We start from the raw sequence: 27110 nt of genomic DNA on the forward strand, positions 1-27110 counted from the left end.
CGTTCCAAAGACTCAGCACTCTCTGAGAGAAAAACTCTGACTTATATCTGCCTTAAATGGGTGACCCATTAGTTCCAGATCTTCCCACATGTGGAAACATCTATTTGACCAGTCCTGTCAAAACCATTCAGGACCTTATGTGTTTCTTTCATATCACTCCTCATTCATCTAAACTCCACCAGATACAAGCTAAGCTTGTCCAACAGGTTAGTAAACCATTTTTGAATTCCAGCAAACAAATTAACATCCTCCTTTACACAAGGAGACCAGTTTTGTACACAATATTCTTTCTGGGTGCCTATTACCAGTTTCCTAGTCTCGTCCTGTAACAGAGAAGTCTGTGGATTACATGTACATTGATGTGGAGAACAAAGAAGGTTGTCCAAGGCGATGTGGCATATAGATCAAATGGAAAGTTGGGCAGAGTGATGGCAGGCAGAATGCAATGCTGGCAAGTGTGAGGTGATGCATTTGAGAAGGCTAATGGGGTAGAAATGTACAGTGTAGGAAAGTCTCATGTTAAAGCGGGCATACCTTCCCCAGAAATCCCCTTTTCCCATTAAATCCTCAGAGATGCATCCTATAGGATATGTTTCTCTCATACAAAACCATTTTATCAGTGATGGCAAATGACCCAGAGCAACAACCAAGTCTAATGTTAGACTGGGGAGATGGAGGAATTCTCTCTGATGTGCAAGGCTCCTGAAAGGTTCCACAAGAGGAGATACCAGAGAAAGGGATGGGATTTGAGGACTGTGGTTCTTAGGAGAAAAGTGTTGACCATAAGACATAAGAGTAGAATTAGGCCATTTAGCTCATCGAGTCTACTCCGCCATTTCATCATGGCTGACCCCAGATCCCATTCGACCCCATACCCCTGCCCTCTCACCATATCAGGAATCCATTAACATCTACTTCGAACATACCTGTGGACTTGGCCCCCACCACAGTCTGTGGCAGAGCATTCCACAGATTCACCACTCTTTCGCTAAAAATAATTCATAGAAACATAGAAAACGACCTCCCTTTGACAAAGCCATGCTGACTATTCCTAATCATGTTACGCCTCTCCAAATGTTCAAAAATCCTGCCTCTCAGGATCTTTTCCATCAGCTTACCATCCACTGAAGCAGGACTCACTGGTCTATAATTTCCTGGGCTATCTCTACTCCTTTTCTTGAATAAAGAGAACAACATCTGCAACCCTCCAATTCTCCAGAACCTCTCCCGTCCCCATTGACGATGCAAAGATCATTGCCAGAGGCTCAGCAATCTCCTCCCTCGCCTCCCACAGTAGCCTGGGGTATATCTCATCAGGTCCAGGAGACTTATCCAACTTGAAGATTTCCAAAAACTCCAGCACAATCTCTTTCTTAATGTCTATATGCTCAAGCTTTTCAATCCACTGTAAATCATCCCTACAATTACCAACATCCTTTTCCGTAGTGAATACCAAAGAAAGTACTCATTAAGTACCTCTGCTATTTCCTTCGGTTCTATACACACTTTCCCACTGTCACACTTGATTGGTCCTATTCTCTCACGTCTTATCCTCTTGCTCTTCACATACTCATAGAATGCCTTGGGGTTTTCCTCAATCTTGCTTGCCAAGGCCTTCACATGGCCCCTTCTGACTCTCCTAATTACATTCTTAAGCTCCTTCCTGCTAGCCTTATAATCTTCTAGATCTCTATCATTACCTAGTTTTTTGAACCTTCCAGAAGCTTTTCTTTTCTTCTTGACTAGATTTTCAACAGCCTTTGTACAACATGGTTTCTATACCCTAACAACCTTTCCCTGTCTCATTGGAACGTACCTTTGCAGAACGCCATGCAAATATCCCCTGAATATCGCCAAATATTCCTGAGATACGGGGCCCAAACAGGTTGACAATACTCTGTATGGCCTGACTAGTGTCTTATGAAGCTTCAGCATTATCTCCTTGCTTTTATATTCTATTCTCCTTCAAATAAATGCCAATTCTGCCTTGTTTACCACGGAATCAACCTTCAGGGAATCTTGCACGCGAACTCCTAATGTTCTTATGCATGTCTAATGTTTGAATATGCTCCCCAATAGTCTTCACTATTGTTCCTTTTACCAAAATGCATTCTACAAATACAAATACTTTATTGTCATCAAACAATTGATACTAGAGCGTACAATCATCACAGTGACATTTGTTTCTGCGCTTCGTGCTCCTTGAAGTACAAATCGAAGTAAATATAATAAAAATGTAAATTATAAATCATAATTAGAAAATAGGAAAGGGAAAGTACAGTAGTGCAAGTCAGGTCCAGATATTTGGAAGGTACGGCCCAGATCCAGGTCAGGATCTGTTCAGCAGTCTTATCACAGTTGGAAAGAAGCTGTTCCCAAATCTGGCCGTTCATATCTTCATGCTCCTGAACCTTCTCCTGGAGGGAAGTGGGACAAAAAGTGTGCTGGCAGGGTGGGACTTATCCTTGATTATCCTGGCAGCACTGCTCCGACAGCATGTGGTGTAAAGTGAGTCCAAGGATGGAAGATTGGTTTTTGTGATGTGCTGGGCTATGTTCACGATCTTCTGCAGCTTCTTCTGGTCTTGGACAGGACAACTTCCATACCAGGTTGTGGTGCACCCTAGAAGAATGCTTTCTACGATGCACCTATAAAAATTAGGGAGGGTTTTAGGGGACAGGGCAAATTTCTTCAGCTTTCTCAGGAAGTAAAGGCGCTGGTGGGCCTTCTTGGCAGTGGACTCTGCTTGGTTAGACCAAGTCAGGTCTTTTGTGATATTCACCCCGAGGAAATTAAAGCTTTTGACCTGTTCCAACTGCACACCACCGATGTAGATGGGGTCGTGCAGTCCGCTACTCTTTCTGAACTCAACAACCAATCCCTTCGTCTTGCTGATAAATTCTCATACATTTCCCAACACTGTACTCCATCTGCCACTTTTTTTGCCCATTTTTCCAATATGTCTAAGTCCTGCTGCAATCGTATTGCTTCCTCAGCACTAGCTACCCTTCCACCCATCTTCATGTCATCCACAAAATTTCACAATCTAAATCACTGACAAACAATGTGAAAAACAGTAGTCACAATACTGCCCCCCCACCCCCCGAGGAACACCACTAGTTACTGGCAGCCAACCAGAAAAGGCCCCATTTATTTTCACTCGCTGCCTCCTGCCTGTCAGCCACTCCTCTATCCATGCCAGTATATTTCCTGTAACACCACAGGGTTTTATCTTGTTAAGCAGCCTCATGTGAGGCACCTTATAAAATGCCTTCAAAAAATCTAAGTAATGACATCCACTGCCTCTGCTTTCCCTTCTGAGAACCCATGCTGATGTTGACTTATTTTACAACTAGTATCCATACCCCAGAGCCTCATCCTCAATGATAGACACCAACACTTTTCCAACCACTGAGGTAGGCGAACTGGCCTCTCTTTTGTCTTCCTCCCTTCTCAAAGAATGTCATTTACAATTTACGAGTCCTCTGGGACATGGCAGAATCAAATCTTGAGAGATCATGGCCAATATATCCATGATCTCTTCAGCAACCTCTTTCAGGACACTGGGATGTAGTCGCTCTGGACCAGGTGACATATCCACTTTAAGACCTTTGAGTTCCCTTTTATTCTTTATATATCTGAAAAAAGCTTTTGTATTTTACGTTATACTTTGAACTAGCTTGCCCTCATATTTCATCTTTTGCCTTGTAGCATTTTTAGTCACCTTTTGTTGAATTTTAAAAGCTTTCCAATCATCCAACTTTCTACACTATTCTTGGTTGGTGCGACTGTAACGAAACCCAATTTCCCTCGGGATCAATAAAGTATGTCTGTCTGTCTGTCACTCACTTTTGTGACCCTTCCTTAGCCTTTATGCACTTCCCTTGTGAACCACAGTTACCTAGCCTTGCTGTTTGAGAACTACTTCTTCTTTGGGACATAGCTATCCTTCCCTTTGTGAACTATTCCCAGAAGCTTCAGTCACCTTTGCTATCATCCCCACCAGTATCCTCCTACAATCTACCTGGCCAAGCTCCTCCTTATCTAGGTAATTCCCTTTATTCCAATGTGATACTGACACATGTGACTTATGCTTCTCCCTCTCAAGTTGCGGTATGAATTCGATCATTTTATGATACCTACCTACTAAGGGTTCCTTTACATTAAGCTGACTAATAAAATGCAATCTAAGACATCCTTTCCCCTAGGAGGCTCGAGCACAAGCTGCTCTAAAAAGCCTCTCGTAGGCTTTCAACAAATTCCCTCTCTTGCGATCCCAATGTATACTGGTGAAAGGAACAATAGTGCGGATTATTATCTAAAAGGGGAGAAGGTTCACACATCAAAGGGCCTTAGGAGTCATCGTACAAGACTTCCAGAAGGTTAAATTACAGTTTGAGTCTGTGTTGAAGAAGGCAAATGCAATGTTGGCATTTATTTCAAGGGGAGTAGAATATAAAAGCAAGGAGATAATGCTGAGGACTTATAAGACACTAGTCAGGCTGCACTTGGGATACTGTGAACAGTTTTGGGCCCCATATCTCAGAAAGGATGTGTTGTCATTGGAGAGTCCAAGGAGGTTCATGAGGAAGATTTCCAGCAATGATTGGGGTTAACATATGAGGAACATTGGCAGCTTTGGGACTGTATTCACTGGAATTCAGAAGAATGCGGGAGGGGTGGGGGGTGGTGGGATCTCATTGAAACCTACCGAATACTGAAATGACTAGATAAGGATAATGATTTTAGAGCAGTAGATGTAACACATATGGATTTTAGCAAGGCATTTGATAAGATCCCCCAAGCAAGACTTCTTGAGAAAGTAAGGAGGCATGGGATCCAAGAGGACATTGCTTTGTGAATCCAGGACTGCCTTGCCCACAGAAGGCAAAGAATGGATGTAGACAGGTTATATTCTGCATGGAGGCCGGTGACCAGTGGTGTACCTCAGCGATCTGTTCTGGGACCCGTACTCTTCGTGATTTTTATAAATGACCTGGATGAGGAAGTGGAGGGATGGGTTAGTAAATTTGCTGATGCCACAAAGGTTGCAGGTGTTGTGGATAGTGTGGAGGGCTGTCGGAGGTTACAGTAGGGCATTGATAGGATGCAAAACTGGGTTGAGATATGGCAGATGGAGTTCAACCCAGTTAGGTGTGAAGTTGATCATTTTGGTAGGTCAAATATGATGGCAGAATATAGCATTAATGGTAAGACTCTTGGCAGTATGGAGGGTCAGAAGGATCTTGGGGTCCGAGTCCATAGGACACTCAAAGACCCTGCGCAGGTTGACTCTGTGGTTAAGGCATATGGTGCTTTGGCCTTCATCAGTCGTGGGATTGAGTTCAGGAGCCAAGATGTAATGCTGCAACTATATAGGACCCTGGTCAGACCCCACTTAAGAGTACTGAGCCCAGTTCTAGTTGCCTCACTACAGGAAGGACGTGGAAACCATAGAAAGGGTGTAGAGGAGATTTACAACGATGCTGCTTGGATTGAGGAGCATTCCTAATGAGAATATGTTGAATGAACTCGGCCTTTTCTCCTTGGAGCGACGGAGGATGAGAGGTGTATAAGATGATAAGAAGCATTGATGATGCAGATAGTCAGAGGCTTTTTCCCAGGCCTGAAATGGCTAGCACGAGAGCACACAGTTTTACAGTCCTTGGAAGTAAGTACAGAGGAGATGTCAGGGGTAAGACTTTTACACAGAGAGTGATGAGTGCGTGGAATGGGCTGTCGGCGATGGTGGTGGAGGTGGATACGATAGAGACTTTTAGGAGACTCCTGGATAGGTACATGGAGCTTAGAAAAATAGAGGACAATGGGTAACCCTAGGTAATTTCTATAGTAAGGACATGTGCGGCCCAGCTTTGTGGGCCAAAGGACCTGAATAGGTTTTCTATGTTTCTAAGGTGGATGTGAAGAGGATGTTTCCTCTGGTGAAGGTTTCCAGAACTAGAGGGTACAGCCTTAAAATTGAGGGATGAGCTATTAGAACAGAGGTAAGGAGGAATTTTATTTGCCAGAGCATAGTAAATCTGTGGAATGCTCTGCCACAGACTGCAGTGGAGGCCAAGCTTGTGTGCATATTATGTCAGAAGTTGATTGTTTCCTGAATGGTGAAGGCATCAAAGGATATGGCGTGAAGGCCAAATGGGGTTGAGTGGGATCCAGCATCAGCCATGATGGAAAGGCGGAGGAGACCTGATAGACTGAATGGCCTAATTCTGCTCCTATGTCTTATGGGCTAATGGAAACCAACCTGATTTTCCCAATTCCTTGCATATTCGGAAAAATGAGGAAGGTGCAGGACATGTGCACTCCAAAAATGAAGAAATATTCAAATGGTAAAGTAGTACAACCGTGGCTGACAAGGGAAGTCAAAGCTATTGTAAAAGCAAAAGAGCATACAACAAAGCAAAAATTAGTGAAAAGATAGGAGATTGGGAAGCTTTTAAAAGCCTACACAGAGCAACTAAAAAATCATTAGAAGGGAAAAGATGATATATGAAAGCAGGCTAACAAATAATATCAAAGTGGATAGTAAAACTTTTTTCAAGTATGTTAAAAATAAAAGAGAAATGACAGTGGATATAGGACCACTAGAAAATGAGGCAGGAGAAATAACTACAGGGAACAAGGAGATGGCTGATGAACTAAATGAGCATTTTGCGTCAGTCTTCACTGTGGAAGAAACTAGCAGTACGCCTGATATTGTACTGTGTGATGGAAGAGAAGTGGGTGCAGTTAGAGAAGAAGAGAGAAGGTGCTCAAAAAGTTGAAAGATCTAAAGGCACATAAGTCACCCGGACCAGATGAACTGCACCCTCGGTTTCTGAAAGAGACAGTGGTGGCATTAGAAATGATCTTTCAAAAATCACTGGACTCTGGTGTGGTGCCAGAGGACTGGAAAATTGCAAATATTACTCCACTTTTTCAGAAAGGAGGAAGGCAGCAGAAAGGAAATTATAGACCAGTTAGCCTGACTTCAGTGGTTGGGAAGATGTTAGAGTCAATTGTTAAGGATGAGGCGATGGAGTACTTGGTGACACAGGACAAGATAGTATATAGTCAGCATGGCTTCCTTCAGGGAAAACCCTGCCTGATGAACTTGTTGGAATTGTTTGAGGAGATTACAAGTAGGATAGATAAAGAAGATGCAGTGGATGCTGTGTATTTGGATTTTCAGAAGGCCTATCACAAGGTGCCATACATGAGGCTGCTTACCAAGTTAGGAGCCCATAATTACAGGAAAGTTACTAACATGGTTAGAGCATTGGCTGATTGTTAAGAGGCAGAGAATGGGAATAAATGGATCCTTTTCTGGTTGGCTGCCAGTGACTAGTGGTGTTCCACAGGGTTTAGTGGTCAGTGTTGGGTCCACTTCTTTTTATGCTGTGTATAAATGATTTAGATGATGGAATAGATAGCTTTGTTGCCAAGTTTGAATCCTAGGGGGACCAATATCTTGGCGGGGAGATTTGCTAAGGCTACTGGGGAGACTTTAAATTAGAATGGTTGGGGGGGTGGGAATCAAATTGAAGAGACTAGGAGTGAGGAGGTTAGTTCACAAATAGAGAAAGCTTGTAGACAGCGTGTGAGGGAGGATAGACAGGTGATAGAGAATGATGAAGATCGAAGATGTAGGGGAAAAGGAAGAAAAAGAAGATAGTAAAGATGTTAGGGAGAAATAGAGAGTAAGGGAGAATTTCTTAAATGCATTTATTTTAATGCTAGGAGCATTGTAAGAAAGGTGGATGTGCTTAAAGCATGGATTGATACCTGGAAATATGATGTTGTAGCTATTAGTGAAACATGGCTGCAGGAGGGGTGTGATTGGCAACTAATTATTCCTGGATTTCGTTGCTTCAGGTGTGATAGAATCGGAGGGACAAGAAGGGGATGTGTTGCATTGCTTGTCAGAGAAAATATTACAGTGGTGCTTTGGCAGGATAGATTAGAGGGCTCGTCTAGGGAGACTATTTGGGTGGAACTGAGGAATGGGAAAGGTGTAGTAACACTTATAGGGGTGTATTATAGACCACCTAATGGGGAGCGAGAATTGGAGGAGCAAAATTGTAAGGAGATAGCAGATATTTGTAGTAAGCACAGGGTTGTGATTGTGGGAGATTTTAATTTTCCACACAAAGACTGCAATGCCCAATCTGTAAAAGGGCTGGGGCTTCTAAAATGTGTGCAGGATAGTTTTTTGCAGCAATACATAGAGGTACCAACTAGAGAAGGGGCAGTATTGAATCTCCTGTTAGGGAATGAGATAGGTCTGGTGACGGAGGTATGTGTTGGGGAGCACTTTGGGTCCAGGGATCACAATGCCATTAGCTTCAATATAATTCTGGAGAAGGATAGGACTGGACCCAGGGTTGAGATTTTTGATTGGAGAAAGGCTAACTTCGAGGAGATGCAAAAGGATTTAGAAAGAGTGGATTGGGACAATTTGTTTTATGAGAAGAATGTAATAGAGAAATGGAGGTCATTAAAAGGTGAAATTTTGAGGGTAGAGAATCTTTATGTTCCTGTTAGGTTGAAAGGAAAGATTAAAAGTTTCAGAGCCATGGTTTTCAAGGGATATTGGAAACTTCAATCGGAAAAAGAGAGAGATCTACAATAAATATAGGCAGCATGGAGTAAATGAGGTGCTCGAGAAATATAAAAACTGTAAAAAGAATCTTAAGAAAGAAATTAGAAAAGCTAAAAGATGATATGAGGTTGCTTTGGCAATTAAGGTGAAAATAAATCCGAAGGGTTTCTACAGTTATATTAATAGCAAAAGGATAGTGAGGGATAAAATTGGTCCCTTAGAGAATCAGAGTGGACAGCTATGAGTGGAGCCGAAAGATGGTGGAGATTTTGAACAATTTCTTTTCTTTGCTATTCACTGAGGAGAAGGATATTGAATTCTGTAAGGTAAGGGAAACAAGTAGGGTAGTTATGGAAACTATGATGATTAAAGAAGAGAAGTACTTTTAAAGAGTATAAAAGAGTCTCCAGATCCCGACAGGATATTCCCTAGGACCTTGAGGGAGGTTAGTGTAGAAATAGCAGGGGCTCAGACAGAAATATTTCAAATGTCATTAGAAACAGGGATGGTGCTGGAGGATTGGCGTACTGCTTATGTTGTTCCATTGTTTAAAAAGGGTTCTAAGAGTAAACCTAGCAATTATAGGCCTGTAAGATTGACATCAGTGGTGAGTAAATTAATGGAAAGTATTCTTAGAGATGGTATTTAAAATTATCTGGATAGACAGGGTCTGATTAGGAAGTCAACATGGATTTGTGCATGGAAGGTCATGTTTGACAAATCTTAATGAATTTTTTGAAGAGGTTACTAGGAAAGTTGACAAGGGTAAAGCAGTGGATGTTGTCTAATATGGACTTCAGTAAGGCTTTTGACAAGGTTCCACATGGAAGGTTAGTTAGGAAGGTTCAATCATTAGGTATTAATATCGAAGTAGTAAAATGGATTTAACAATGGCTGGATGGGAGATGCCAGAGAGTAGTGGTGGATAAGTGCTTGTCAGGTTGGAGGACAGTGACTAGTGGTGTACCTCAGGGATCTGTACTAGGTCCAATGTTGTTTGTCATATACATTAATGATCTGGATGATGGGCTGGTTATTTAGATTAGTAAGTATGCAGATGATACTAAGATAGGTGGTGTCATGGATAATGAAGTAGGTTTTCAAAGTTTGCAGAGAGATTTAGGCCAGTTAGAAAAGTGGGCTGAAAGATGGCAGATGGTTTAATGCTGATAAGTGTGAGGTGCTACATTTTGGTAGGACTAATCAAAATAGGACATACATGGTAAGTGGTAGGGCACTGAGGAATGCAGTAGAACAGAGTGATCTAGGAATAATGGTGCATAGTTCCCTGAAGGTAGAATCTCATGTGGATTGGGTGGTGAAGAAAGCTTTTGGTATGTTGGCCTTTATAAATCAGAGCATTGAGTATAGGAGTTGGGATGTAATGTTAAAATTGTACAAAGCATTATTATGTACAGTTCTGGTCACCGAATTATTGGAAAGATGTCAACAAAATAGAGAGAGTACAGAGAAGATTTACTAGAATGTTACCTGGGTTTCAGCACCTAAGTTACAGGGAAAGGTTGAACAAGTTAGGTCTTTATTCTTTGGAGTGTAGAAGGTTGAGGGGGGACTTGATAGAGGTACTTAAAATGATGAGGGTGATAGTTGAGAGTTAGTGGGCAAAAGTTTATGGGTAACACAAGGGGGAATTTCTTTGCTCAGAGAGTGGTAGCTGTGTGGAACGAGCTTCCAGTAGAAGTGGTAGAGGCAGGTTCGGTATTGTCATTTAAAGTAAAATTGGATAGGTATACGGACAGGAAAGGAATGGAAGGTTATGGGCTGAGTGCGGGTCAGTGGGACTAGGTGATTGTAAGCGTTCGGCACGGACTAGAAGGGCCCAGATGGCCTGTTTCCATGCTGTAATTGTAATATGGCTTATATATGATTGTGTACTATATCAGTGTAGGTAGAAGACAAAAAACAGGAAGGGAGCAATCACTCTCTTGGGCATATGGTGAATTCTGGTTAATTGGACCATTGGAAAATTGGGGCAAACTCGTAAAGAACAAAAACTAATCAAGAAAATAGCAGAGCTTCCCTTTGTATATTCCGGGCACTATGCTGCTTAATTGGTGCATGAGACTGTTGCCGAAATTTCTAACTAGCATCAGTCACGTGCACTTGTGTAGCCATTAAACTCCGCAACTCAGAGAGAACAGATTTGAAAGGCGTCAGTTTCATGTTTGTGTTCAAAAAGCAATGATTTATGTCACTATTAATTTCATGAAATAAGCTGTAAGACAATTTGAAACTGTTTTGTTCACTGGTTTTACAAGCATTCAGGCTTTGAGATGCTAAAAACAGCTGGGAATGAAATTGAAATGATTTAATCATTTCAACAAGTTAAGAACTATGAAGATCTTGAAGGTATCTACAATCGTCTTGAATGTTACAATGAAAATGAAGATTTGGAGGATGCAATGGCTGAAAACAGTGCACGAATGCAGTCCATTATCAACACTAAATGTCTGCACTGATTTTGTTCATTTACAATCAAAAGAAGGCAGCAGTGTACACTGGATAAATTCCTTCACTGATAACTAATGCACAATTTTATGGTACTGTGGTAGTACTGAGTGTTCTTAACTTGTTTTATATTTCATTTAAATATATAATTTTTGAATCAGTTAAATGATAGTTTGTCTTTTTTATACCTTTTTAACTATTTCAAGTTCAGCAGGCAGTGAAGAAGGCTAATGGAATGTTGGCCTTTATTACAAAGGGAATTGAGTACAAGAGCAAGGGAATCCTTTTGCGTTTGTACAGGGCCCTGGTGAGACCACACCTGGAGTATTGTGTACAATTTTGGTCTCCAGGATTAAGGAAGGACATCCTGGCTATAGAGGAAGTGCAACGTAGATTCACGAGGTTAATTCCTGTGATATCCGGGCTGCCTTACGCAGAGAGGTTAGGGAGACTGGGCTTGTACACGCTGGAATTAAGGAGATTGAGAGGGGATCTGACTGCAACATATAAGATTATTAAGGGATTGGACAAGATAGAGGCAGGAAATATGTTCCAGATGCTGGGAGAGTCCAGTATCAGAAGGCATGGTTTGAGAATAAGGGGTAGGTCATTTAGGACAGAGTTAAGGAAAAACTTCTTCTCCCAGAGAGTTGTGGGGGTCTGGAATGCACTGCCTCGGAAGGCAGTGGAGGCCAATTCTCTGGATGCTTTCAAGAAGGAGCTAAATAGGTATCTTATGGATAGGGGAATCAAGGGATATGGGGACAAGGCAGGAACCGGGTATTGATAGTAGATGATCAGCCATGATCTCAGAATGGCGGTGCAGGCTCGAAGGGCCGAATGGTCTACTTCTGCACCTATTGTTTATTGTCTACTTCCATGAAACTTTGGCTAATTGAGGTAACCATTTAATTGGTTCCAATGAGTCCCATTTAACCGGAATCCTGGGTAACTTAATGGGTCTCCTGCTGTGAACCAGCACCAGTGGTTTTAAACAGACAGTGTTGTCACGGTGTGGTTACAGGTTCTAGATGTATGTCACTTATTTATTGATAGATTGACGTACAGCCCTTCCAGGCCTTCAAGCTGTGCTGCCCCATTAATCCCCTGATTTAATCCTGGCCTAATCATGGGACAATTTATTTACAATGACCTATTAAACTACCAACCGGTAAATTTTTGGTCTGTGGGAGGAAACTGGAGCACTTGGAGGAAACCCACACGGTCGAAGATAGAATGTACAAACTCCTTACAGGCAAAAACGGAATTGAAGCCAGGCCGCTGGTACTGTAAAGGGTTGTTTGAACCACTATGCCGTGCTCATGCAACACATAAAGAGGCCCATATTACAATGTAGCATCCCCACTTCTATACTCAGTGCCTTAACTGATGAAGTCCAAAGTGCCCAAACCCTTCTTCACCATCCTGTCTACCTATGGTACAACTTTCAGGGAATCATGTACTTACACCTCTCGCTCCCTCTGATTTACAACACTCCCCGTGGCCATACTGTGAAAGTCCTGTCTTAACTTGACTTCCCAAAATTCAACACCTTACAATAAATTAATCCCCATTTACCATTACTCAACCCACTTTCTCAACTGATGAAGATCCCTCTGTAGATCCTGATAACACATTTCACTGTCTATGGCACCAACTATTTTAGTGGTAAACATGTTTTTTAAAGATTCATTGTTTCTTTAAATTAACCAGCTACTACTTCCCACTTCATAACTACTGGATACATTTGCATTTCTGCAATTGGCTTTCCTGTCAGAGAAAATGTTCTAAAAAATGTACCAGAGTATTTGTGTGAAGTTGGACTTTTGTAGGTCAGATAGGTCAGATCTTCCACAACTGTATTCTGTTCTTTCTAGGAAAATGCATGGAAATGTTACAAAGAGCTGAATCAATTATTTGTGTGCGTGTACACACACTCACACACACATACGCACGCTTATAATCAAACCACAAACAAGAAAAAATCTGCAGATGCTGGAAATCCCAGCAATACACACAAAGTGCTGGAGGAACTCAGCAGGCCAGACAGCGTCTATGTAAAAGAAGTACTGCCGACGTTTTGGGCCAAAACCCTTTGGCAGGACAGCCCGAAATGTCGACTGTACTTTTTTCCATAGATGCTGCCTGACCTGCTGAGTTCTCCCAGAATTTTGAATATATAGTGTGTATATGCTTTGGACCCAATCATGTAAGAAGATCCCCATTCCCTATTTTGCACTTTGAAACATTGTTAAACTTCCTGACATGAGAACTCTGACATCTGAGTGACTGCAATTTCTCTTTGTGTCAAGGATCACACACTGAGAAATTGAATCCAATGCCACAGACATCAGCAATGTGTATATTGCAGGAGTACAGACCGAGTACAGTAGTAAGAACAGAAAGGGAGAAGTTGGGACTTAGTGGGATGGCTGCACATCTATTGCTCTAAAGGGCTGAATAACTTCCTGTTTTGTTTATCTATCTTAAATAAGCACAATCCTTTTGCAGCTGAACAGACATGGAATGGAATCCACTGCACATCAGGGTAAGCAGGGGCAGCAGGTTCCCTTCAATAGCAAACTAGTCATGATGTTATGAGAGCAACTTTTTTCCCCCTGAAACCAGTTAACATGACTGGATTTGTTTAGTTCTATGTCAAAATTTGGCATGTAAAGAGAAACACTTGGACCACAACCAAAATAAAACAAGGCAATAAAACAACAATAGCATCTAATCACATTTCTAGCAGGACATCTCAAACTTGTAACATGCACACTAATAGCAGCACACATGAGAATGCTGACTCCAATTCCTATATCATCCTGATTTGAGAACATTTTGTTAACCTTTCTTCACTGCTGGTTTACCAATACTGTGGGGACATCTCTACTACAAGAACTGCAGGGTCTGAAGAAGACAACAGCACCATGGGCAAAATAGGAGTGGCTGAGTACCCACACCCACACCACATATGAGCCAAAAACACTGCTATGAGCACCGAGTATTACTAGTTGGCACTTCTGAAATAAAAGCAGCATTTATTCCTCAGATTATTTTATATGCAAATCCACTACTGGTAAAGTTTATCCTTTGTATTTTGTTACCCAGTAGTCAAAATATCCAATAGTTTCCAAGAGCTATTTTATGAGCAAATGGTTAGCAAAATCAATCCAGGAGGTGGCACTCCATCACCTATAAACTCATTGTGAAGCAGACATTAAATATTTCTCCTTACTAGATCTTTTTTAACCTGTGAAAGATGAATTACAGCCACCCACTGACTTAAAAAGCACATTCCCCCCCAAAAATGCTTCTAAGCGGGTCTCAAATACAACCATTTTCTGAAAGCAGACAAGAAGCACAAGTGGTCCTATTGCAACGCTCCAAAAATTGCCAACAATGGAAACACTAGGTAAGATGTGTTTAATTTCAAACCCATGCTCTAAAATCATCTTTAATACTCCAAATAACGAATGACTCTGTTTAAAAAGAGGACATACAATTGGCATGAGAAGTAGCCAGTTCATTGACGAGACCACGGGTATCTTTTGGGAAAGAGTATAGATGGGGACTTTATGGTTGTCACTGACAGGGTGGGCTGAAGGGGCTGTTTCTGTACAGTATGACTATGAAAATCCTGACAAAAAACTTTATCCTTGTACTAAACACACAGTATACTGCAGATGCTGTGGTAAAATCAATACGTACAAACAAGCTGGATGAACTCAGCAGGTCGGGCAGCATCCGTTGAAATGAACAGTCAACGTTTCGGGCTGAGACCCTTCGTCAGGACTGAAGAAGGATGGGGCAGGGGCCCCATAAAGAAGGTGAGGGGAGGGTGGAAAACCAATCAGAGGAAAGATCAAGGGGTGGGGAAGGGGAAGCAGGGAGGGGATAAGCAGGAGAGGTGAAGACAGCTGCCCATCACCTCTCTCATGATTTTGCCTTCTTCTACTACCCATAATGCTTTCCCCTTACATTCCTTCTTCACCTCTCCTGCCTATCCCCACCCTGCTTCCCCTCCCCCACCCCTTGATCTTTCCTCTGATTGGTTTTCCACCCTCCCCTCACCTTCTTTATAGGACTCCTGCCCCCTCCTTCTTCAGTCCTGACGAAGGGTCTCGGCCCGAAATGTTGACCGCTCATTTCAATGGATGCTGCCCGACCTGCTGAGTTCATTCAGCTTTTGTACGTGTTGATTTATCCTTGTACTGTTTTAAGTTCATGTTTAAAAACTTCAAATTAATAAAAAAAATCAGCAATAAAATTAGTTTGGCATATTTAAGACATCCATATTTAAATAAGAAACTACCTACTATTTGACTGTCTAAAATCTTTCCTAATGTTCAAACTTGAGGAAATCTGCAGATGTTGGAAATTGAAGCAACACACACACAAAATGCTGGAAAGGTGATTGGCAAAAGGGATACAGAGCTGGAGAAGGGACCTTTCCGGCTCACAGCTTCACCCCACCCCCTCTGGTCTTCTCCTATCATTTTGCATTTTCCCCTCCCCCTACTTTCAAATCTCTTACTATCTTTCCTTTCAGTTAGTCCTGACGAAGGGTCTCGGCCCGAAACGTCAACAGTGCTTCTTCCTATAGATGCTGCCTGGCCTGCTGTGTTCCACCAGCATTTTATGTGTCTTTCCTAATGTTGATATTTATTGTGATAGATGTAAAACTGAGACAGCTACACCGACACACATTTTGGTCTTGTTCTATACTGGAACAGTTTTGGAAGACAGTTTTTTCACTTAAAAGCACTTAAAATTAATTTACAACCTAACAAATTAACTGTGCTCTTTGAAATAATTCCTTAATATATCCGCGGTATTTCTTTGTCTGACCAACATGTTATTGCATTTGTTACATTGATAGCTAGGAGGGCCATTCTGTTGAAGTGGAAGGATATGTCGGCTCCCACTCTGTCACAACGGTTCTCTCAAGTGATGTTGTGTGTTAGTTTGGAGAAAATTAGAAGTCAAATCTTTGAACCTATGTTTGATTTTGAGAAAAGATGGGGTTCACTTGCTCGTTACTACCATTTGAGTTAATTGATAGATTTCCTCCATGATCTAATTGTAAATTTTGTTTTTTTTTGCTGGTGGTTTGATGTTTATCTTTAGAAGCTTTTTGTATGACACATGGCTCCAGGGTCGAACACCTAATGGGTTCTTCTTTTTTCTCACTTTTCTTTGCTCTAGTAGGATTTTTTTTCTTTTTTTTGTGACACCATATTTTTCAATCTTTGAAACATCGTTTTTTTGAGATATTGTGTTACCTACTTTGATATACTCTTATTATTTTGGATAATAATAATAATAAAAAAGATTTGAAAAGAAGAAAGTATCTAGCATTTGCTTTCTACTCTGTTCTCGTTATACTATGGAGCACCATGTAATAATGAAAGTCCCTGGTTATATACAAAAAGTGGGCAGCAGTATATAACTACAGTAATTAAATGTACCTCTCCTTGAGTAGTATATATTCCTATTTGGGCCCATTTTACTCAGATTTTACCTGTTTTGAAAATTAACAGTTTAGGGACTCAGATACAAATTAACAAATAGTTCCACAAAATAAAGACAGTGTTATTCATAGATGAAAGCAATGCAGATTGCAAAGTGTATATTCAAGTCTTCAACTTAATATTTTAAAAAAGGATCCATTCACTTTAGTTCAGACTTATTTTAAGATGTTGATTCATTTACCTTTCTTTTCCATTCTCTTCATGTCCATTAACTTCTCAACATTGCTTGTGTCATTGAGCCAGAGCTGCATACGGACAAAAGGCTCCCTTCCCTTCAGGCTCAGCTTGTGCCAGGGTTTGGGCCGTGCCAGGAGATCAGACACAGAACCTTGTGTCAGGCCAAGGATGGTCTCTCCAAACAGACGTTGGCCTGTTCGTGGGACACAGAAAACAATCAGCCTACTGAGACACAAAGCTACATTTATGCAAAAACATTCTGCAATTTTGTATTGAAAATTCTTAGAGTAGGACTTTTGTCAGAGTTGGGATTAGAAAACGTTTAGGAAGTGTAATTTTTGTCATTATATCCCATATAAAACATGGTTAAACAAGGGAATATGGAGTTACTGTTCCCCCAAGATAATTATTACACTAGCTTTAATCCTTCCTAAATTTGTGCTTTCTTTCAATATACTTATCATAAAAATACTAGCAGGAACTCATATGGGTTAGTTTTCACTAGTAAGCTTTTGAGTGTACCATCATCTAATATTATAGAAATCCCATTGATGCCTGTTCCATTTCACTAAGAAGGGTTGACGTTTGGCACCTTAAATAAAACCACTGACTTCATGGTAGCTGCCAACAAATTACTTCAAACTTAGAAACATGCTTCATGATGAGCCAGTCAGGTTTTTATACCTCTTATTAGCAATTACAGACAATTGATATGGTTAATATATAAAACTGAATAAATATTAGTCAGAATTTAATAAAAATTTGATCCCTACCTAATCAACATACCACCTGCCTTGGGCATAGCAAAATTCTTCAGGGATGTCTAAATCATGGTTCTGAACACATTATCCATTTTAAAAAGATGCAAATTGTGTGAAGATTTCTATCTCCTCAACCCTTTCAGGCAGTGTTTCAGATCCCCACCACTCACGTTCTGAAATACTTTTTTCCCAATGCCCTTTCCCCAATTAACTGAAATTTATTCAATATACACAAAATATATTCCCTGCCTACTGCCAAGAGAAGGAACTGTTATAACTACTAGTTTTATAAAGTTGTTCTTTATTTTGTTTAATGCGGTCTGATGACACTCTTGAATCAGAAGACACTAAAGACTTTTAGGTGTGGAATAATTAAGAGATGGGAATAACTGCACGATGTGTATGTCTAACTTAATTGGCTGAAGCAAAATGATGTGAAAGTAAAAGACTGGATGCCTGAAATAAAACACAAAATGCTGGAAATCTTCAAAACTCATTGCAACACACACAAAATGCTGGTGGAACGCAGCAGGCCAGGCAGCATCTATAGGGAGAAGCACTGTTGACGTTTCGGGCTGAGACCCTTCGTCAGGACAAAGGGTCTCAGCCCGAAACATCGACAGGGCTTCTCCCTATTGATGCTGCCTGGCCTGCTGCGTTCCACCAGCATTTTGTGTGTGTTGCTTGAATTTCCAGCATCTGCAGATTTCCTCGTGTTTGCTTCAAAACTCATTGACTAGGTGCTAGAGGTCATTTCATTAATAATGGACGCTGCCTTTCTGAGACACCGCACCCTAAAGATGTCCTGGGTATTTTGTAGGCTAGTACCCAAGATGGAGCTGACTAGATTTACAACCTTCTGCAGCTTCATTCGATCCTGTGCAGAAGCCCCTCCATACCAGACAGTGATGCAGCCTAACAGAATGCTCTCCATGGTACAACTATAGAAGTTTTTGAGTGTATTTGTTGACATGTCAAATCTTTTCAAACTCCTAATAAAGTATAGCTGCTGTCTTGCCTTCTTTATAGTTACATTAATATGTTGGGACCAGGTTAGATCCTCAGAGATTTGACACTCAGGAACTTGAAGCTGCTCACTCTCTCCACTTCTGATCCCTCAGTGAGGATTGGTATGTGTTCCTTCATCTTACCCTTCCTGAAGTCCACAATCAGTTCTTTCGTCTTACTGACGTTGAGTGCCAGGTCATTGTTGTGGCATCACTCCACTAGTTGGCATATCTTACTCCCTTACGCTCTCTCGTCACCACCTGAGATTCTACCAACAATGGTTGTATTGTCAGCAAATTTATAGATGGTATTTGAGCTATGCCCAGCCACACAATCATGTGTATATAGAGAGTAGAGCAGTGGGCTAAGCACTCAACCCTGAGTTGCGCCAGTGTTGATTGTCAGCGAGAAGGATATGTTATCACCAATCCATAGATTGTGGTCTTCCGGTTAGGAAGTCGAGGATCCAATTGCAGAGGGAGGTACAAAGACCCATGTACTGCAACTTCTCATCAGGATTGTGGTAATGATGGTCTTAAATGCTGAGCTATAGTCAATGAACAGCAACCTGATGTAGGTGTTTGTGTTGTCCAGGTGGTCTAAAGCCATATGAAGAGCCATTGAGATTGCATCTGCTGTTGACCTATTGTGGCGACAGGCAAATTGCAATGAGTCCAGATCCTTGCTGAGTCAGGAGTTCAGTTTAGTCATGACCAACCTCTCAAAGCATTTTATCACTGTCGATGTGAGTGGTACTGGGTGATAGTCATTAAGGCAGCCCACATTATTCTTCTTAGGCGCTGGTATAATTGTTGCCTTTATGAAGCAAATGGGAACTTCCGCTCATTGCAGTGAGAGGCTGAAAATGTCCTTGAATACTCCCGCCAGTCGGTTGGCACAGGTTTTCAGAGCCTTACCAGACACTCCATCGGGACCTTCCACCTTGAGAGGGTTCACTCTCTTTAAAGACAGTCTAACATCGGCCTCTGAGACAGAGATCACAGGGTCATCAGGTGCAGCAGGGATCTTCACAGCTGTAGTTGTGTTCTCCCGTTCAAAGTGCGCATAGAAGGCATTGAATTCATCTGGTAGTGAAAAATTGCTGCCATTCATGCTACTGGATTGCGCTTTGTAGGAAGTAATGTCCTGCAGACCCTGCCAGTGTTGCCGTGCATCTGATGTCGGCTCCAACCTCAGTCGAAATTGGCTCTTTGCACTAGGGTTACCATCAGGTAGGAGGTACGGAAGCCTGAAGGCACACACTCAGCGATTCAAGAACAGTTTCTTCCCCTCCGCCATCCGATTCCTAATCTTTGGACACTTACCTTACTTTTTAAAAAATATACATTATTTCTGTTTTTGCACTTTTTAGTTTTATTCAATATACATAATTGATTTACTTGTTTATTTATTATAATTATTTTTATTTTATATATTATTTTTTTCTCTACTAGATTATGTATTACATTAAACTGCTAAGTTAACAAATTTCATGTCACATGCCAATAATAATAAACCTGATTCTGATTCTGACTCTCAACTAATCCTGCAGTGGAGTATAATCACTGAAATTTTCCAGCTGCAATTCAATGTCACACACATGATCATACTGTAGTTCCTCAGCAATTATGTAAATCATACTTAGCCTGCGTCTGCTAAGTGTCAATATCAAGTCCATTCATTTGAATAGTGAGGAACATGAGTCAGGAAAAAAACAATATCCTTTTAATTAATTAAATATAAAGTGTTTTAATATCTAAACTCTGGTCTTAATCTTTCATGTTCCATTGACTCTATTGTTCTGAATGCTTGCAAACATTAGGGACATGCAGAAGCATTCCAGAATCTTGCAGAATTTAATAACCGACTACCCTGGGAGCCCAGGTGTCAGAATTCTTACATTTGTTTTGGGGTTGTACTTCATCACCAGAGGTGATGCCATCTGACTCATCTCAGTCCATGCCACCATGCAAGGCTTCACCTTCCTTGAATTAGGATGGCTTCTTCAAGCAATTTTATAAAGGCCGATTTCAAAAGACTGTATATCACTTGTCAAGGCTGAATGTTGAAACTTAACTCCATCAGTTTGCTCCTCTTTCCACAGATGCTGCCTAAATTGTTGAGCATTTCTTGGTCTTACTGTGGTGCTCAATAACTTTCTAAAGAAATACTCTTAATGAGATTTCAATACTCCCATAATAAAAACCTCTAAACAGAAATGTGACTAAGATCAAAAGGTGTAAAATCTTATTTTTGTCATAGTTATTTGACTTTTAATTAAAATCTCAATAGAACACTTCACAATAAATTTACTTTGCAAATTAAATTGCAGCCAGGTGTCTGCATTTGATCGCAATTAAGAATCACTTCAAAATTCAAATTGGACAATGTTAAATTTTCAATTTGTGTTGTTGGCAGGCCAAAAGCTTAACTTGCCTGAAGTCAGTTGGAAATGCAATTGGGAAAAGTTGCAGGGTGGCTGGACCCAGCAGATCGGTCGTCAATTTACTTTTTGCACCTGACAATAAACTGCTTGAGATATTGTTTGTGGTGAGTGAGCACAAGATTGAAAAAATTAATGGGACTTTCGGAACTTTTCTGTGGGGTTGAGATGTTGTAGTTTATTAGGCACTTGGCAAGAATGAATAAAAAGAAGTTAGGCTTAGGCAAAGCGGCCATTGTGTGAGTAGACAAGTGTTATACTGAGAAGCTGAGCCTTTGCCTCAAGACGTTTGACAAGAAAAGCCAAAGGCTAAGGTAAGTTTCTGGTAAGTCTTTTGTTTTGTCTATTAGTGTCCACCTAACAAAGTGAGAATAGATCCAGGGTCAGTGGAGTGTTCCTCTTACCAGATGTGGGAGATCTGGGTGACCTCCAGCCTCCTTGATAGCATAAAAGTAACAATGTGATATGTAACAGCTTCAGGGAAGTGGTTGCAAGAAGCAGGTAGCTGGGTGACTGTTGGGACTGTCCACTCAGTAACAGGTATACTACTTTGAATGTTGTTGGGGATGGCTGGACAACATACAAGTGGGGACAGACACAGTAACCAGGTGTCTGGCACTGAATCTGGCTCAGAAAGGAAGGGGTAGAAGAAGAGAATGGTGGTGATATGGTATTCAATAGTTAGGGGAACAGACAGCAGATTCTGTGAATATGAAAGACACTCCAGGATTGTATGTTGCTTCCCAGGTGCCAGAGTCAGGGACTCCCCAGAGTGAGTCCACAGCATTATAAAGAAGTAGCCAGGATTTGTGGTACATATTGGTACCAATATCACAAAAAGGGGTGAAGTCTTGAAGAGGGTATGTAGGGAACTAGATATGATCTGAAAAGCAGGACCTCAAGGGTAGTAATCTGTGGATTGCTGCTTGTGCCACACACCAGTGAGAGTAAGAAGAGGTCGATTTGGCAGATGAATGTGCAGCTGAAGAAATGATGAAACAGGTTTTAGATCGGTAGATCACCCTCTTCTGAAGGGGGTATGGCCTGTAGAAAAATGATGGGTTAGACTTGAACTTGAGGGAGGAACCAATATTCTTGTGGGCAAGTTTGCTAGAGCTGTTGAGGATGGTTTAAAGTAGTTTGGCAGTGGAATGAGAATCTCAGGAATGGGTCAGAGGATGGGCTAGTTGTTCTACAGGTAGATGCAGAATGCATTGATATTGAGAGGACAGATAGGCAGTTGATAGGACACCATTCCAGTCAGTTGGGGCAGTTGAAATGTATCTATTCTAATGAAAGAAGTGTCAGGACAAGGCTGATGAACTGAGAGCATGGATCATTATATGGAACAATGACATTGTGGTCATTAAAGACTTGGCTGTCATGAGAGCAAGAATCAGAATTTATACACTTCAAAAGGGACAGAGGGAGATGAGACAGGGAGTGGCATTACTAATTGTGAATAGCATCACAGCTGCAGGAAGTGAGGACACCATAGAAGTATTGTCTACTGGGTCAGTGCAGGTGAAAGAAGGGAGCAATCACTCTATTGGGAATATAGAGGATTCTGGTTAATTAGGCCATCAGTTAATCAAGGCAGCCATTTATTTGAGATAACTCTTAAAGAACAAAATCTAATTGAGAAAATAGTAGGGATTTCCTATGTTTATTTAGGATATGCAGCAAAATTTGAGCAGGAGATTTCTAACTAACATCAATTGCGTGCTTGTGAAGCCGTTAAACACCACACAATGCTTAGAGTGAACAGTTTTTAATGGTGTCACTTGTGTGTATTTGTGTTCAAAAAGCAATGACTTTTGTCATTGATAGTTGCTGAGAAATGAGCAGTACGACAATTCAGACCAGTTTTGCTCCTTGCAGTTTCAACCTTTTAGGCTTGGAGGTGCCAGAAACGGTCATCAGGGAAAATGAAATAATTTCACTACTTCCAACAAGTTAAGAACTATGAAGAATTTTAAGGTATCTATATCATCTTTAATGTTAAAATGAAAATGTGGACTTGGAGGATGCAATCGCCAAAAGCATCCCATGAAGGCAGTCCAGTATCTACATGAGATGTCTGTGCTGATTTTGTTTACTTAGTCAATCAAAAGAACATGACAGCGTACACTGTATGAATTTCCTCAGACAATAATTATTAGGTTCTAGTATTATAGTATTGTGTAGTACTGTTAGTATTCTAATTAATTCTGTATTTCATTTAAATACATCATTTGTTTCTCCATTAAACGGTTGTTTGTCTTTTTTATACATTTTTAACTATTTCCATGAATCTGGCAAATTGGGGCTGCCACTTGATTGTACCAAAATGTTCTGGTCCTGATGTGTCCCAATAACTGGAATCCAGTGTGTTCTGTGTACACCCAATAGCAACAGCGAGGAACAGATTGGTGGTGGATTTTGAAAAAATGCAGAAATAACCATGCTGTTATTATGGATGATTTCAACCTCCCTAAAGTTGACTGGCACCTCCTTAGAGCAAAAGGTTTAGAAGGGGCTGGATTTTTTAGGTGTGTTCAGGAAGGATTACTGATGCAATGTGTAGATAGGCCAACTGGAGGACAGGCCATACTGGATATGGTAATAGGCAATGAAACTAGTTAGATATCAGACCCCTCAGTGGGAATTTCAGACAGTGACAACTCCCTGACATTTACAATATCCTTGGACAGAGACCAGCGCAGTTAAGTACTTAACTGGGGGGAGAGGGAAATATGATGCTATTAACTAGGAACCTGAGAATATAAATTGGGAAGAGATGTACTCAAGAATATGCACAATGAAAATGTGGAGGTTGTTTAGGGAGTACTTGCACGAGGTTCTGTATAGGTTCATTCCATTGAGGCAGAAAAAGTACGGTATGATGTGGAACATCTAGTCAAGAAGATGAAAGAAGTTTACTTAAGGTTTAGGAAGAAAGGATCCGAAAGGGCTCTGAAGAGCTATGAAGGAGTTGAAGAATATATTTAGGAGAGCTAGAAGGAGGCACGAAGGCTTGGAGTAAGGGAAACGACAAAACATTCTACACATATGTGAAGAACAGGAGGATGAATAGAGTAAGGGGTAGGACTGATCAGGAATAGAAGAGGAAACATGTGCCTGGAGTCACAGAGGGTTTGGGAGGTCCTAAATGAATACTTTGCTTCAGTATACACCATTGAGAAGGACCTTCATGTTTGTGAGGACAGTGTAAACAGGCTGATATATGAGAACATGTTGACGTTAAGGAAGAGGATGCACTGGAAACCTTTGATAAACATTAGAATAGATAAGTCCCTGGAACCAGGTGGATATAACCCAGCTTCTAATGGAAGCAAGGGAAGAGATTACTACATATCTTTGGCAATGATCTATGTGTCCTCACTGGCCACAGGAGTGGTACCAGATGATTAGAGGGTGACAAACATTATTTGTTTATTCAAGAAAGGGAATAGGGGAGATTCAAACAAGAGTTGAGAGTTGGGGGACAAAAGTTTAGGGGTAACATGAGGGGGAACTTCTTTACTCAGAGTGGTAGCTGTGTGGAACGAGTTTCCAGTAGAAGTGGTAGAGGCAGGTTTGGTGTTGTCATTTAAAAAAAAATTGGATAGGTATATGGACAGGAAAGGAATGGAGGGTTATGGGCTGAGTGCGGGTCAGTGGGACTAGGTGATTGTAAGCATTCGGCACGGACTCGAAGGGCCGAGATGGCCTGTTTCCGTGCTGTAATTGTTATATGGTAATTGGATTACCCTGGAAATTGTACACCAGGGAATCGTACTTCAGCGTTGGGCAAATAATTGGAGAAGTTTCTTGGGGACAAGATATATCAGCATTTGGAGAAGCAGAGCCTGATTTGGGTTAGTTAGCATGGCTCTGAGGGACAGGTCATTCATTGAGGATGTGTGAAAAAACACATTGAAGTGGATGTAGTGTATATTGACTTTAGTAAGGCTTTTGATTAGGTTCCCCATGGAAGGCTCATTTAGAAAGTCAGAAGGCATGAAATCCAGGAAAACTTTACTGTATGGATTTAGATGACTTGCCTATAAAAGGCAAATGGTGATTGTAGATGTAACATTATTTGCCTAGATGTTGGTGACCTGGATCTGTTTTGGGACTCCTGCTCTTGGTGAGTTTTTTAAATATATAAATAACTTGGATGAGGAAGTGGGTGGAAGAGTGGGTTAGTAAGTTTGCAGATGACGTGAGGGTTGGTGGCATTGAGGATAGTGTCATAGGTTACAACAGATACTGAGCTGGAAAGAGAAGCGGCAGATGAAGTTCATTTCAGAAAAGTGATTCACTTTTGCAAGTCAAATTTGAAGGCAGAATATAGTGATAATGGCAGGATTCTTATCAATGTGAAGGGACAGGGGGATCTTGGATCTAAGCCTACAGATCACTCCGAGTTGCCATAAGTTGATAAGGTTACTAAGAAGGTATATACAGTGGCATGCAAAAGTTTGGGCACCCCTGGTCGAAATTTCTGTTACTGTGAATAGCTGAGTAAAAGATGACCTGATTTCCAAAAGGCATGAATTTAAAGATGACACATTTCTTTAATATTTTAAGCAAGATTACTTTTTTATTTCCATCTTTTACAGTTTCAAAATAACAAAAAAGGAAAAGGGCCTGAAGCAAGAGTTTGGGCAACTTGCATGGTCAGTACTTAGTAACACCCCTTTGGCAAGTATCACAGCTTGCAAATGCTTTCTGCAGCCAGCTAAGAGTCTTTCAATTCTTGTTTGGGGGATTTTTGCTCATTCTTCCTTGCAAAAGGCTTCTAGTTCTGAGAGATTCTTGAGCTGTCTTGCATGCACTGCTCTTTTGAGGTCCATCCGCAGATTTTCGATGATGTTTTGGTTGGGGGATGGCCATGGCAAAACCTTCAGCTTGCACCTCCTGAGGTAGTCCATTGTGGATTCTGAGGTGTGTTTAGGATTTATTATCCTATTGTAGAAACCATCTTCTTTTCATCAGCTTTTTTACAGACGGTGTGATGTTTGATCCCAGAATTTACTGGTATTTAATTGAATTCATTCTTCCCTCTACCAGTGAAATGTTCCCCATGCCACTGGCTGCAACACAAGCCCAAAGCATGATCGATCCAACCCCGTGCTTAACAGTTAGAGAGGTGTTCTTTCCATGAAATTCTGCACCCGTTTTCCCCCAAATATACCTTTGCTCATTGCGGCCAAAAAGTTCTATTTTAACTTCATCAGTCCACAGGACTTGTTTCCAAAATGCAGCAGGTTTGTTTACATGTTCCTTTACAAACTTGTGATGCTGAATTTTGTGGTGATGATGCAGGAAAGGTTTTCTTCTGATGACTCTTCCATGAAGGTCATATTTGTGCAGGTGTCGCTGCACAGTAAAACAGTGCACCATCACTCCAGAGTCTGCTAAATCTTCCTGAAGCTCTTTTGCAGTCAAACGGGGGTTTTGATTTGCCTTTCTAGCAATCCTATGAGCAGATCTCTCGAAGTTTTCTTGGTCTTCCAGACCTCAACTTGACCTCCACCGTTCCTGTTAACTGCCATTTCTTAATTACATTACAAATTGAGGAAATGGCTACCTGAAAACGCTTTGCTATCTTATAGCCTTCTCCTGCTTTGTGGGCATCATTTATTATAATTTTCAGAGAGCTAGGCAGCTGCTTAGAGGAGTCTATGGCTGCTGATTGTTGGGACAAGGTTTGAGGAGTCAGGGTTTTTATAAAGCTTTGGAATTTACATCACCTGGCCTTTCCTAATGATGACTGTGAACAAGCAATAGACCTAACAAGCTAATTAAGGTCCGAGACATTGGTAAAAGTTATCTGAGAGCTCAAATCTCTTGGGGTGCCCAAACTTTTGCATGCCACTGTAGTATGTTGGCCTTCATTAGGCAGGGGATAGAATCCAAGAGCTATGAGGTAATGTTGCAGTTCACCTATACCCTAGTTAGACCACATTTAGAATATTGTGTTCAGTTCTGGTTGCCTCATTATAGTAAGTATATGGAAGCTTTATAGGGGATGCAGTGGAGATTTACAAAAATGCTGCCTGGAGTTGAGAGATGCCTAATGAGGATAGATAGTGTGAGCTAGAGCTTTTCTCTCTGGATCAAAGGAA

At 41.1% G+C, this 27110-nt stretch overlaps 1 protein-coding gene across 8 annotated transcripts in view; it reads right to left on the bottom strand.

Annotated features, from left to right (window-relative positions):
* Positions 1-27110, bottom strand: part of LOC132395815 (protein CASP-like) — a 739549-nt gene that overhangs the window by 163376 nt on the left and 549063 nt on the right. For 6 of the 8 annotated variants that reach the window (XR_009512755.1, XM_059972897.1, XM_059972898.1 and 3 more), the window contains one exon: positions 16787-16975. The exons of the other annotated variants lie outside the window; for them this stretch is intronic. Coding sequence is in view for 5 of the 6 variants with exons in the window: in XM_059972897.1 (XP_059828880.1) it covers positions 16787-16975 (189 nt within the window). In the remaining variant the exon portion in view is untranslated. The remainder of the gene's footprint in view (positions 1-16786; positions 16976-27110) is intronic. 8 annotated transcript variants of the gene reach the window in all.

Source organism: Hypanus sabinus, chromosome 6, assembly GCF_030144855.1.
Source record: "Hypanus sabinus isolate sHypSab1 chromosome 6, sHypSab1.hap1, whole genome shotgun sequence".
Classification (NCBI taxonomy): Eukaryota; Metazoa; Chordata; class Chondrichthyes; order Myliobatiformes; family Dasyatidae; genus Hypanus; species Hypanus sabinus.